General features: G+C 38.2%; 4 protein-coding genes across 5 annotated transcripts in view; 1 reads left to right on the forward strand and 3 right to left on the reverse strand.

The window, feature by feature from the left end:
• Positions 1-539: 539 nt before the first annotated feature.
• LOC113776039 (universal stress protein in QAH/OAS sulfhydrylase 3'region-like) lies at positions 540-2112 on the reverse strand. The gene is made up of 4 exons (XM_027321102.1): positions 1756-2112; positions 1466-1548; positions 1169-1287; positions 540-1079 (listed from the first exon to the last, which is right to left on the reverse strand). The coding sequence occupies exons 1-4, from the start codon at positions 2024-2026 to the stop codon at positions 995-997; spliced, it is 558 nt and encodes a 185-aa protein (XP_027176903.1). The 5' UTR covers positions 2027-2112; the 3' UTR covers positions 540-994.
• Positions 2113-2544: 432 nt separating this feature from the next.
• LOC113774496 (universal stress protein A-like protein) lies at positions 2545-3817 on the forward strand. The gene is made up of 5 exons (XM_027319024.1): positions 2545-2672; positions 2844-3170; positions 3268-3371; positions 3482-3600; positions 3698-3817. The coding sequence occupies exons 2-5, from the start codon at positions 2876-2878 to the stop codon at positions 3795-3797; spliced, it is 618 nt and encodes a 205-aa protein (XP_027174825.1). The 5' UTR covers positions 2545-2672; positions 2844-2875; the 3' UTR covers positions 3798-3817.
• Positions 3818-4002: 185 nt separating this feature from the next.
• LOC113774494 (rhomboid-like protein 15) lies at positions 4003-10648 on the reverse strand. The gene is made up of 13 exons (XM_027319021.1): positions 10554-10648; positions 9136-9301; positions 8477-8780; positions 8177-8209; positions 7988-8079; positions 7808-7881; positions 6983-7077; positions 6829-6895; positions 5500-5672; positions 4756-4810; positions 4613-4669; positions 4353-4427; positions 4003-4273 (listed from the first exon to the last, which is right to left on the reverse strand). Exons 1-13 carry the CDS (start codon positions 10605-10607, stop codon positions 4268-4270), a joined length of 1251 nt encoding a protein of 416 aa, XP_027174822.1. The 5' UTR covers positions 10608-10648; the 3' UTR covers positions 4003-4267.
• An 888-nt stretch (positions 10649-11536) lies between these two features.
• LOC113774495 (EEF1A lysine methyltransferase 1) overlaps positions 11537-14050 on the reverse strand; it is a 3362-nt gene continuing 848 nt past the window's right edge. Inside the window, exons 2-6 of one of the 2 annotated variants that reach the window (XM_027319022.1) lie at positions 13456-13931; positions 13112-13270; positions 12609-12690; positions 12121-12302; positions 11537-11895 (exon numbers count right to left, since the gene is read on the reverse strand). In XM_027319022.1, coding sequence (XP_027174823.1) covers positions 12151-12302; positions 12609-12690; positions 13112-13270; positions 13456-13797 — 735 coding nt within the window. In that variant the 5' untranslated portion in view covers positions 13798-13931 and the 3' untranslated portion in view covers positions 11537-11895; positions 12121-12150. Of the gene's footprint in view, positions 11896-12120; positions 12303-12608; positions 12691-13111; positions 13271-13455; positions 13932-14050 lie in introns of those variants that run through there. The other variant, XM_027319023.1, reaches the window with a different exon arrangement.

Raw genomic sequence — 14050 nt, forward strand, 5'->3', positions numbered from 1 at the left:
ATCCTGAATTTTTAAAATTCTTTTATAATTTGTAATTAAATAAATGATCCGATCTATATTTAATTTTGTTCATAAGAGAGTAAAATTCCACCCAAATATATTCATTTTTTACTTAAAAAAATGAGGTCGATCCCAATTCATATTCATTTTTGCTACTAAAACGGTGAGATCTAACTTATATATATATATATATATATATATATGATAACTAAGTGCGAGTCACATGGTAAATTTAGATATGATTTGTTAAACTAAATTCGTAAGAGACGTAAAATTCATATTTTAAGAGTGAATATTCATATTTTAAGAGTGAATGACGAAAAATCATAATTTTAAGAGTAAATATTCATATTTTAAGAGTGAATGATGAAAAATCATTTGATGAGATGTGAGGGACATTTGAACGAAATTCATGTTCAAATTCATATTTTAAGAGTGAATGACGAAAAATCATTTGATGAGATGTGAGGGACTTTTGAACGAACGATTTTTCCATTTTTGGGAATACTAATTTGGAAATGAAAAAACTAAGGAAAGGATAAAGTAAATAGTATTGCTGACTGCTCAGGATTTCACTTGGAATATTTTTCAAACTCCACATACTTGATAGTACGTCATTGCATTTCTCGCGCTCTCATACACACGTAGCTTTATTGCCCCGCGTGAATGGTCCAGCGGCAGCGCCTCTCACCAGTGAATCTTGAGATCACAAGTTCGAGTCTCCGCTCCGCTGGATTCCTCCGCGCACTTAACGTGTTCGGGCTGAGTTGGGGCGCCGGATCCGGGTCGCAGGGGATTAGTCGGGCCCCGTAAGGATTGACCCGGACACCCCTGTGTCGAAAAAAAAAAATAAAAATACACACGTAGCTTTATTGCACTGACAACTATTATTATTACTATTAACAAACAATCAGGCTGGACATCAGAAGTACGGATCTGTACCTTAAACTCTTCATGTTCAAGGAAATACATACATTGCCAGGTATTGCTGCAACTACTGCTTGTGGGGCAGCTTCACAATCACAACAGGACATTTGGCACGGTGAGCACAGTAATCGCTAACGCTTCCCAGGAATGCCCTACATACAACAAATACGCTAACATATGACACTTCTAATTTTCAAACACATTAAGATCAGAATAAAACAAAGGGCTAATTAGAAACTACCTCTTGATTTGACCAAGTCCGCGGCTGCCAACAACAAGAACGTCCACGTGCATTCGTTCTACTGCCTCACAAATCATTTCCTTGGGATCTCCCTCAAGAATGAGGGTTTCTGCAGCGACCTAGGTGGAAATATGTAGCCATATCCAAGAATCAGCACTTCTCAATATGGCTTACTTTTGAAAGCTTCTCCAAAATGATAGTACTACATGGTTTGACACGCACGGAAAATAAAAAGAAGAAAAGAAATTAAAGAAGCTCCTGCAATGTTCATACTAGTCCTGCTAACTAGATAATGACCTTTCTGTCCTTGCACATCTGGGATGCCTGTGAGAGTATTTTTGCAGCATTTTGCTCCCGGGCTTTGGTGGCAGACTCGACCACTGGAAATGTTAGATTTCACACATATAATACTTGGGCAAAAAATAACATCAATGGCAGCACCAAAAGCACTAGTAGTAGCTACTAGTTCAGAATAGACAGACTAGCATCTGACTATGGAATTGCAGAACATACTTTTGTGTTTGTAATTGCATTAATGGTGATATCACTAGTTGCTGTGTAATTAATTTATAACAACCACGACGTACCGTATCCGCCCGGGAAGACGTAGTGAGGCAAGCGATCCATGACATGGACGAGGGAAACGAGGTTGGACTCCACTCGATGGTCGTGTTGATGATCAGGTGTTTCAGTAGCAGTTGGTAGCGTACTCATCACGATGTTACTGAAAAATTTATCCAGAACCCAATTGAGAGCGTAGAAGCTCTCCTCGCTGTCATCTACCGCCACCATCGCCCTCATCTTCTTTCTTTCTTGCGGCAACAACATCTGCTGCTGCTCAGCCTGCTCTTGCTCCATTGTTCCTAGTGGACCTGCTGCAGTACGGGTCCCTTTCTCTTCTAGGACACTGCTACTAGCTAGTAGTGGTCTCCATATCTTTTCTTTATTCGTCTGGGACTGGGAGTATATATATATATATAACCACGTCTGGAAGTGTTCAACCGTCTCTCAAGAAACTACTAGCAGTGTTAATTACTAGGTTAAAAGTGACGCTGGGTTGAATAAACTTTTGATCTGTAGCGGCTAGTCATGAATCATGTTTCTCTATGCACAGAAACATTGGATATGGATGCAACACGGGAGCAAGCAAGTTGGCACAAGTGCTGCTACGTGGCTTCCTCCTATGTACTTACCGCTACTTTTGCATGTCAAAAATGGAAATTTCCATATGCATGGAAGCCACGTGTTTTTTTGGGGGGGGGGGGGTGGGAGTTCAGGTTCATCTTTTGCCAGGTTTCGATCTCAAGCTTTTAAGATCCTGCCATCATGCTCCCCCGACTTTATAAACCTATCCACCGAACACAATACTTTCTCGTCTATCTGAGGTTTAGGGATAATCCTTTGGATCGAATTACAGGGCCTGGCGTCGTCGTCTCATTGCAATATTCCTACTTCTTTCTTGACGAATAGGAAAACAGGAAATTCTCAGGAAAAACTGATCCAGGTTAATTAACTTGAAATTCATACTTCCATGTGTATATATATAGACATACAAGTGCTAGAAACGGAACTAAAGTAGAAAGTTGAAATTGTATGTCTAGTGACACACGTATATATATATATATATATATATATATATCTTGCTTGATACATTGCTGAAAATTAAAAAAGCCAGGTGGTAGCTCTGCGGGTTTTCGATCTAGAGGAATGGAAAGAAAAGCAGTTGATCAGACTAGTGGTGGAACAGAGGAGGAGGCAGCTGTAGTAGTCCAGCAGCAGCCGTTGTTGGCTGGGGAGAGAACGCAGATCATGAAAGTGATGGTGGCTGTGGACGAAAGCGAGGGGAGCTTCTATGCGCTCAAGTGGACCCTTAACCATTTCTTCAACCAGCTCCCAGCTGCAGGTGGAGTACCACCCGAGGAACCCGGCCGGGAGTCCAGCATGATAACTATCGTACACGTTCAGAAGCCCTTTCAACCCTTCATTTATCCTGCTGGACCAGGTATATACTTTTTCTCTCTCTGTGTGTGTGTATCTAAAGCAAACATTAATTTTGTTTTCTCCATATCGTACTTGATTCATTTTGACTTATTTTCTAGCTGTCTATGCAACACCCATGGTGGTTGAGTCCGTGAAGAGGGCCCAAGAAGAAAATGCTGCTTCAGTTCTCAGTCGTGCTTTGCTAATGTGCAAGGATTACAAGGTAAATCAATATATTATGTATCACATCAAATACAGAATGCACGTATGTTCATGATCGATGTACGTGCGTGCATGATATGTACTCAAACTGCTATTTCATATTTGAGGAAGATCAAGGCAGAAACTTTGATTCTTGAGGGAGATCCGAAGGACAGGATTTGTGAAGCTGCAGAGGAACTGCATGTTGATCTTGTGGTTGTCGGTAGCCGCGGCCTTGGCAAGATAAAGAGGTGCGTGGTAATAGTAGCGATTTCTGTAATTAAACGTCAGTCAGCTGTAAACAATTGCTAATATATATATTTTGAGATGTAATCTTGGTTTTCGCAGGGCTTTCCTGGGAAGTGTTAGCGATTATTGTGCGCATCATGTGCACTGTCCGGTTCTCATTGTGAAGCCTCCAAGGGACCAGGAGGTCCATAAGAAGTAGATTTAGCTTTCGGTCCTATAATCAGTAATCGCTCAGCCGAAAGAGTTGCAGCCACGATAATTGTAATACCACTAAGCTTTCCATATCGATCAGGTTGATAGACTGAAGAGTAAAAGTGATCTACTGTGCATGCTGTTGCTTCAGCAATCGTATATATTATCCAGACACAAACGAGAATCATGAATCAGACCCACAACAGAAAATATGATGATGATGATGAATGTTACCATTCTTCAACCGATTCCATTTAATGTGAATAATGTGTAGGAGTCGGAATTCAGAATTCTGAAACCCCGAACACACGTATGTATACAAACTTTTGTGTTAGATTCGCTCGCCAAATATACAACGTCCGTGACGTTACTTTTCCTGAACTTTCCGCAAACAGGTTAGACATGCCGTCATATGCCCCTATCTCTCTTGCAACGCTTGAAATGCTCATCAACGTCAAAATAACAAATAGATGCTGCTTATCCCTGGGCAGATTAGATGCGATGATATACAATCAGGATCAATACAAGTACACAATAAATTTCGGATAAAAAGCACACAAACCTGTTGACTCATAATAATTTCCACAGCTACATCCAAATCCCCATCAGAAGCCGCCAACGCAACTTCTACCTGCGTCTGAAAGATTCCAGCGAATTTCTCATCAAGGTTTTGAGAACATCATTTAAGCATTACATGAGCACTGGAATGCAAAAGGGTCTTTTTTTTTTTTTTTCCTTTGGCCAAAGAAAATAATACTCAGATAAATGAAATTACAAACTGAGAAAGAGTCAGCACAAAATATGCAACCAGCAACTATTTACCCTTTCAAAACCCATGGCAACAAGTTTCTGTATCTTTTCATCAGATGCAACAGGGCCCTACATGTACAAGGGAAAAGAAACAATTAATGCTCAGTCAGAGGAACAAAATACATCAAGAATCAAGCTTCCTACCACATACGAACCTGATTACTCTGCGCTCTGGTGACAGCTACTGATGCACCATCAACTGTTAGCTGCCTGAAAAGATAAAGGCCTCTCAGCAAAAAAGTCTATTAGAACAAACTAATAGGCCTTCCATTAAATCACACCCAAGCTATTGATTTTAGAGGTTGTAGTGACGAGGAATGAGACTGACAAAACAGGAGTTATAGGCGTCAAACTAAAGAATGAACTCTCAGTGAGAGCTATGAAGTCACATTTGAACATTAACTTGTGTTCTGCGAACAAGAATTATCCCCTTCCCCATCCAATCCAGATTTGCAAGCGTATATCAGGTGAAACAAATTGAAACAATGGGGCCCTTTTCCAAGTCTGTTAATTAACCAAATCGCAAAGTAAAACCCATTGAACTACCCACGGAATGACCATTCAAATATTAACTTCACTAGAAGTACATGACTTCAAACTTCCTGCTTGCTATAAAGCAATTCAGTGCAATGACCCATAGGTTTCTTTCTTACAAACAAAACAGATAAAACACAAATCCATTACCATTTGGGAATATCAAATGAGCATGAATAACCCAACATTTTACAATTAAAACTCAAAAGAAAGTGATTTCCTGTTTGAAATGCATACATTGCAAAGCAGCAAAGCCAATACCCAAAGAAAAATACCAGTATGGAGCTCAAATATATGACAAGTATCTGTATGTATATAAATGTCAAATCAAGGTCATGTTAGAGAAGAAGTCCACTTCCTAGTACCTTCCATCTGATGGTAGTTCACCCCTAGCATTTTCTACTGTCTGTAATGGATTGTCTGTGTCGCTGTTGTCCAGAAGTCTAGCCTGTAAGCTTGAATTAGGATTGCTTTCAGATGGTGAGCCAAGCGTTCTTCCCCTTCCTGGAAATCTACTATCCTCTTCTGCAGACTGCATCTGTGAATCAAAATAACAAATTGTTAAAGTGATCATATCACATGGACGTGGTTTTTTTTTGTTTGAAGTACTACAGCTTTTTACTAAAGAATGCCATACTATCGCAGCAAAGAGAATGCACATATATGTGGGCCACAAGAAATCGAAATTTGAGTATGTTCCTAGCATAAACTAGATTTAATGGCAGAAAACAGAAAAATGAAAATATTCAATGTTCAATAGAGTCATGGTTAGAAACCAGAAAAACAGACATCTGAAATTATGTTTACAACAGCGCCACATACAACAACACAAGGATGCACTGGAACCAAATAACATCTAACAGTCCTAAAAAGATGACAGACAAACACTCTTAAGGATGCTATTCTGCATTAAGAGCAGTAATTCAGAGTTTGAACGCAAACCCCAGGACAGAAATTCTCTCAATAGACAGCCTGCACAAGTTGTCTCTTCAATAGTTAACAGCAACCCCTAAATAAACAATAATGGTAAAGTTTTCTCCATTGAATATATTATATTATCAATCAGCTCCGACCATTTTCTGCTTTTCTAGATTGATCCAACCTGTAAAAGACTTGTATCATCTTTTTCTTGATGCATTTAATTTTCTTCAGCATTTTGAGAACTTCATACATTCAATATGTTTTATGGCTAGATATAATAAGTAGCTTTAGCGCTTCAAAAATTGATAGTGACCAGCAAATGCAGTCCTCCTTTTATCAAGATTGAATATTCGTGAATTTTAGAGTATGCATGTTCACCACTGCATTTATGCAGGCTTCTAAGTTTTTCCAAAGGAGAAAATATAAACCAGAAAAGGCTACACAACAAAGCCCTCAGCATCCCTTCTACCTAATTTTGCAAAATACGTATGTCATTTAAAATTGAGGAGAATTTCATATTCATATATACCATTATTGCATTCAAGATCTCCATTCTCTTGACTGAATTACAGAGTGAGATGATTTGCTTTGAAAGTACATATCTAAGACTACGCAGAAAATTTACTTAAATCTCCCCTCAACAACCTAACTCATCCAGCTCACCCTTTTCTCCACAAAGGAAAATGATTCATTATTATGGCATCCATCGCCAACAGCATCACCAAAAAGAGTGAACGGAAACATGAAGAAATGAAAGAAAAGCAGCTGAGCACCTGAGAGGTCTCTCTTTGTGGCATCCATGAAGAAAAGTTCCTCCAAACATTTCCAGAAAGCAATCCACTATTCGGAAACAGAATCATCATGTTCAGATGTATGTTAGAAATCAAACTAAAATGAAGAAAACATAGTAAAACCAGACACATCTACCTGGATGTTGGATTTTGACTTGTGTGAGTGGGAATGTAGCCTGAAGCATTCCCACCAGTGCACAACATAAACTTCGGTCTTCTCACGCACGTTGACTGACCAGGGAAGTATAAAATCATTGCTAGTGAGAACAATACATTAACATAAATCATGCAAAACAAACAAAAATACAAGAGTAGATAAACAAAGAAACGATTTTAAGCAAAAGTTAAACTTCTTATACACCTACAACTCTCAAGTTTTTATCCTCCTTATGGATATCATTAAGTATGACTGATCCTGCTAACTCAAAAGGCTGTTATCTCAACTTACAAGTATGCATCTAAACTTGTTCAACTGACAGACGACCCATATTCTGCCATTATCTACTAGTAAAGAACCTTCAATTGTGTGTTGGACACACATTGGTATTAATAGCCTCCTATGATGTATACTTTAGGGAAATTCAAACATCTAGGCTTTGCCTCTCTCTCAACTGTCCTTTTTACTTTCTTTCCAAGTGCTGTCAAACCTCATAGCTTCCCTACCATATACAAGAGATCTTAGCTGTCCTTCAAATCTCATCTGCATCAACTAGAAAAGTCAATTTGAAAAGTAAAGAACAAGCACACCTTTATGCATATGTAAGTGATGAAAATACATAAGTGTTTGGAGGACTTCAAATTACATTTCAATATAAAAGAAAATGATATCAACAATAGCATGTCAATGGGAGATATGACATTAAGAAGAAAATCGGTAACAATGGATGTGATTCCAATCTGCTTCAAAGAGGAAAATCCCAGGTTTCATGCAAAAAAGGAAAGCATCCTTGATGATACTTACAAGCCATGAGGATGATTCAATTGCTGAAAAAATGGACGTCCCAGGAATTAAAATGTTGAATAATCCATAAGTATCTGGCACGAGTATAAATTGCAACTGAGTGTAAATGTAGAGGAGAATCCAATAGTAGTTAAAAAGGATATATGTGAGGACAAATAGAAATTCTTAGAATAAGCATACATGCAAATCCAGACAAAATGCCACAGAGATGTCCAAGAAAAGAGACATTTGTCATAAGAAGCTGAAACACCACCAATAAGATCCAGGCATACCTGACAGAGGTATATCAATTAGAGTATGACGTACAGCTAACATATGAAAGACAAAAGGAGATAAAGTTATACTGCAATGCAATAAATGTTTATTTACCATTTAGCAGGCACATTAAATAGCCCAAACACACTGCAAAGAAAATATAATAAGTTATCATGTCAGATCCTGGAAGTTTCAAAGACTGAACTTAACGTTTCACAATATTAGAAAGCCAATGGTACTTATACATGGTACAAGATATTCCAAAAATAACTTTTTTGCAGACAGGTCTATCTGCCAAAAGGATTTAATTCAAGGTTACGGTTAAATGTGTATCCCCAAAAAGGGGCAAGGAAAAGATAAAAAGCTTTTGCTGATGGCAATTATTCACAAGAGTCAGCAACAAGGAAGACAAACCTTCTAGACTGGACTCCGCTCAAACTGGTCTCTATCACAATCATAGAGAAGAGAATCCCTGAGAAGCCTATGGCGCACTCATTCATAAGATAGTCAAAAGGACGGAAGGGATTATGAGAAATCAACAAGGCTAAGACAAGGTGGAATATGGCATTGCTTGTTGCCAATAAAATGATCATATAAAACAAGCGGACCGACCCCATGATCCTCTCTAGTTCAGATCCCAGAGGAACCAAAGCCAACATATTGAACAGAACATGAAGTATAGAACCATGGAAAAGAATTGAAGTATAGATCCTGTAAACTGCATAGAAGATAGGAAAGAGATCCAAGGTTAAATATGAACTGCATAGCAAAGGAAAAAGATCCAAGGTTAATATTAACACTATGATGTGACTTCTACCGTGGAGAGAATTAGCTCTGTAAAAATATATAAATGCAGCCATAGGCTATGAGATGCATTTGCCTACTACAAAGAAAGAAAAAGACCTATTTGCAGCTAAAATTTTAAGATTTCAGAAATCAAGTTCAATATATTGCTTAAAAAGATTAATAACAGATCTTTTAATATGCACTTTTTAGCAAGATTAAGAAGGAAGAAGTGTCCCATCGGGGACATCCGATAAAATTGGAAGAAAGAGAAAGAAGTAAACACTAACCTTGAAAATGTGAAATAACTGCAGATGGCCAAAAGCATACTTCAGCAAATGAGTCATATCCAACTAGTAGACAAACCAAGTAAATGACCCCACAAACAATCACCACTGTAGAAGTGACGAATGGAATTCCTTCCCACCATTGCCCTACCCTCGTGGATAATCCGGCCTTGACAGAAAATAAAAAATGAAACTCACCAGAGGAAGCACAGCAGTATTTTTCTCCTCATACATTAAACAAGTCAACAACTCAAAAAAAGGTAAGAAGTGAAAAAGTGGAAAATTGTAATAGACCCCCACCACCAAAGCACATGGGACACAATCCTCCCTTAAAGAAAAAGGAAAAGGAAAAAAAGAAATGAGCACTAGATGGTAGGAGTCATGTAGACAAAATTGAAACCATGAAGACATTAAGAACCAGCATAATGCCAGTATGGGCTATCAAGGCAGATCACAATATGGTCAATAAAAGAGCAGAAAACTCCATCGTTAGTTAGAATACCACTGTTAGATAGCTCATTGGACTAAGTTCAATTCTTCCTTTTTGGTCCCTCCTTTTTTATGGGTGTAATGGGGAATTAAAGCAGAAGAGGCATAGGTTAACAGTAAGAATAAGTAAGGCAATGGCTACTGCTCTTGCCAAAACTATTTGCACAATTCAAAAGAAAATAAAACCATACGAGCTTTTGAAAACTCTAAAACTGGGCCATGCGAACAGGGATGTGAATTCATCTGGAGATTACCGTTTACAATGCAGGCCCTATAATCTCCAGCAAAAGAGGCATAAATTCCCTACCCCAACAAGTATTTTCCTTGCGATTATCTATTATTTATCATCCAACAGCAGTAAATGTTCCTTAATTCGCATGAATAATTAACCCTATCACTCAATCCAAGTACACGTTAACACATTCGACAAGTCCCCAATTCAACAAACTTCGCAAAATGAAAATTTAGGGCTTTAAACTCCACAACATCCCCCCCCCCCTTCACGCCACTTCCGATTTGAAAACCATGCTACAAGCTATCCCGCATTTCAGCACAAATATGTACATGCCAACTCATTCAAACCCAAATGTATACATGGCAAAGCAAGAATGTAGAACCCAAAGAAAAAATCCAAACAAACAACTGTCTTCTTCATTCTTCATTTCGCAAAAATTAGACATTCTAGATGGATAGACATATATCCGCCCTCCAAAAATTAGCAATACTCTAAACTAGAGTTCGCGCTAACTACATATACCTCGACGAAATTCCATTTGATCAATTTTGGAGTGATAAAAGAGGAAACGATGACTGGTATTTTAACAGATTCGCAAATCGATGGCTCAAACAGAAGTTTGTAGATGTCACCGAACTAACTTAAGTAACAACTAATTGAAAAAAGAAAGCAGGTAAGCTAAGGGTAGACGGGTAACCTCTGAAACGATGTTTGATCTCATGCTGCGGTTTCTTCTTCGAGCTTCTTGCATTCAAAGTAGTATCCGTTTTTCTCAACTTCCACTCCAGAACCTCCAATAGCATCTTATATACCACTTCTCGGTCATGGGTTCGGATCTTTACCGATTTATGAAACCTGGAATGGTAAAACCGGACCGGGTATAGAAGGCCACCGAGATACGGGTCATTCTGTAGAGAGATACTCTATTTATTCATATTTATTTTTAAAAGAGTTCAGTTGCAAAAAAAAATTTTTTTGACATGCAAGATAAGACTACCATCTAAGGAGGGATAATTCATATTGTAACAATTTTTAAAAGGTTTCATCTATGAGAGTATTTGGATAGCTAAAATTTTCTACGTAATATTTTACTTGTATCATAAACACATTTCTCAACCTATTTTTTTTTTTATATTTTAAACTACATTTTTATTTTGTATACATCATATTAAAAAAAAATTTATATTTTTAACTACCTTTTTATCTTACATATATTACATCAGAAAAAGTGTAACAGTAATTATTTCAAATAATACTCCATCCAATCTAAATTACTAGTTTTGTTATCGTTTGGGAAAAAAAAAAAAAATCTAAATTACTAGTTGTATTTAATATCAGTATCATGGATGCGCAAGTATTTTATATTAGCATTTTAAGCCCGGCGTTGAAACGGTTCTTAAGATTCACTTGTATCGTAGGATATACTCGTGTGGCTATTGGATGTTACAATTCGTTGCAACATAAAATTAATGAAAAGATTGCTTCTCTTTCTCTAAGCAGTAAGCATGACTCAGGGACAAGTAGAAAGCGGCCCATTAGTCTATTTTCTCCGTTTGGTCATCGTCTCGTTTTGCTCTGCAGACAATAAGTGTACTCACAACAGCAGGCTTTCCGGGTGCCTTGAGCTCACTAGCAAAAACTCATCCCCGGCACCATCGAGTGGTGGATTCATTCACAAAATAGACAAAACCTCTGTTAATCACCTTGTTATCACCATCCACCAAGCATCAGTGGTGGCAATTGAAACATGCAACAAGTTGATAAAACCAGATCAGAATTGTAAAGGGAAAATTAACATTACAGACATCATAATCTCAACTGCTCAAAGGACCAGAAAGAGGCCCATGTCCGTTTCAAAGGCAAACTGCATTTTTCCATTAGCACCAGTAAACTGTATCCAGCTTTTCCTCATCCTCTTTTTGAGCATGAACAAGCTACATTTTGTTTGCGTGCCTTCCAATTTCCATGCACTCTGAGACTGAGCAGCCTCGACAGGCCCAAGGTTAACCACATCAAATGATCCCAAGCAGAGGCATTACCTATCAATAAGGAAAAGGATGCTATAAAGCCAGGTATAAACTTTTAAGTGGTCATGATACACAAAAGCAGAAAATGATGAATGCTGATTTTGTTAAATTGTTAATATTTTCTGCACCTAAAACAAACAATTTCCAAGTACTGGGCCATGAGGCAAAGGATGCCAGCTATATAATTGTCAATGTAGATATCAGAAAGAGCTGGATTACAAATTAACTTTTACTCACAACATTGTGATAAGATTAACGCCAAGGAATCTACTGCTCCTGCTCCCACCCGCCAAGTCTTGTCCCAGGATCATAGTTGGTGAACAATCGAAACTCATTGCCAAGTTTGCTGGAATGCTGAGGTCGAAAACCACAAGGATGTAAACCAAGAAGCTCTGCAGCGTTATCTTTCTGCACCTCACCTAAGTTAGTTGCAGGAAAGCATGATGAATAAATTTCGGCGCTTAAGTGTCATTATTGCTGTGTTGTTGTTTTAAATAAGATAATCAAACATGAAGATCCTACAAAGAAAAAGGATTTTGAAATTAAGCTTGTCTACACATATTTTTGCACAATTCTTTACCATTTGACACTAGCAACTGAAGAAATGGTCATAAAGACAATCAAATGACAAATGAGCAAAAGCAATATAGACTGAATAGAAGAAGAAGGAATTTCCACAACATGGCAGAAAGCAATAAGCATTTTGAACAAAATTTGATCTTTACCAGTGAGTAATAGCAGAAAGGATTTTCCGGGTCTCAAGAGGAAAGAAATTGTTTGAGTAACTTTCTCCAAGCATTCCTTGCTCTGGCAGGAACATCAACATTCAAATTAGGTAATAAGTACATATTGGAAATATTCCGGCTTCAAGTCAATCACACAATGAGAATTTGCCAAGACAATTCCAGGAAGATACAATTATACTCCAACAGAGGGTAATATAACTCGTTGGATGATAAAATCCTTGTCATTTACAATTCATCAACCAAACATTTCATTATAGTTCATGCCTTGTAGCATGAACATCAGTAAACACGGAAAATAAATTACTCATCTTGTCCAATTTTGTGATCAGTTTTGCGTTCATAAACTTAACCAACAAACAGAAATCTAGGTCATTTGTCTATCTGAGATGCGTACAAACAGCTAAACAATGCAAAGCAAGCATATACATTGCTGTCCAGTGGGAGACAAGCAATAGTGCAGGCATGATCTTCTTAACTCTTACCAAGTAAGGAGGATCAGCAACTACTATTGGAAATGAATGGTTCAATGATGCCGGTATATCTTCAGGCCAATTGTAGTCGTAAAATGTGAATTCGCTTCCGTACTGCTCAAATCGTTTGTCATACTCAAGAAGTTGAGCAGGTACTCCAGAATTAATTTTCTAAATCCAGTGAATGAACAGTTACCAGCTAGCATGAATGAAGCAGTTGAAAAAGCTGAGAAGACAGGTAAGCGATGAGATAGTTTTATATACTTATGTTCATTGATAGAGCAAGTGCTGCCTAAAATAAACTGTCATTTACACCACCTGGCATCTCAAGTCATCCTCAGCATATTACAATATACCTTGAGGTATGCATACAGAGTGGGGCAAGCAATGCAGGCAACCGAAGGGGGATCAAAGGAGTGACAGAGAGTTAGAACTTCTTTGGCTACTGTCTCAGCAGTCTCCCTGTCATACCAGAACTGGCTGAGCCGCCAGTCTTCTGTCACCAGCGCCACCTCTTCCTCCTCCACCTCTGCTGAAGATTCCTGGATGGTAGAGTGATTCTGCTCGGCCAGGAACTCTTTGAGTGCTTCCATAGCATAGGTACTCAGCATTGGAGCATCATCATCCTCAATAATGTCATTTTGTGGAATAATAGGCTCTTCTAGGTGACCTGCGGAGTGACTGGCTTTGGACTCCATTTTAATTGCCAGCCTCGTAATAAGAGCTTATTGCTTCAAATAATGAGCTTGTGGTCTTATTCTGCTAGCAACCAGCTCGAGTCTACAAGCAGCAACAAAATAGGATGGCAAAGACTATATCTCCCAATGTGCTCCTGTACACAGAAGAAAGAAAGGGAGAAATGAGCCGCATATGAGCTCCATTGCTTTCTAATCCATTTTTGAATTAACATTTAAGATCGTTTAGATGTTCAAACATAGAAGAAGGATGGGA

This window comes from Coffea eugenioides, chromosome 6, assembly GCF_003713205.1.
Source record: "Coffea eugenioides isolate CCC68of chromosome 6, Ceug_1.0, whole genome shotgun sequence".
NCBI lineage: Eukaryota > Viridiplantae > Streptophyta > Magnoliopsida > Gentianales > Rubiaceae > Coffea > Coffea eugenioides.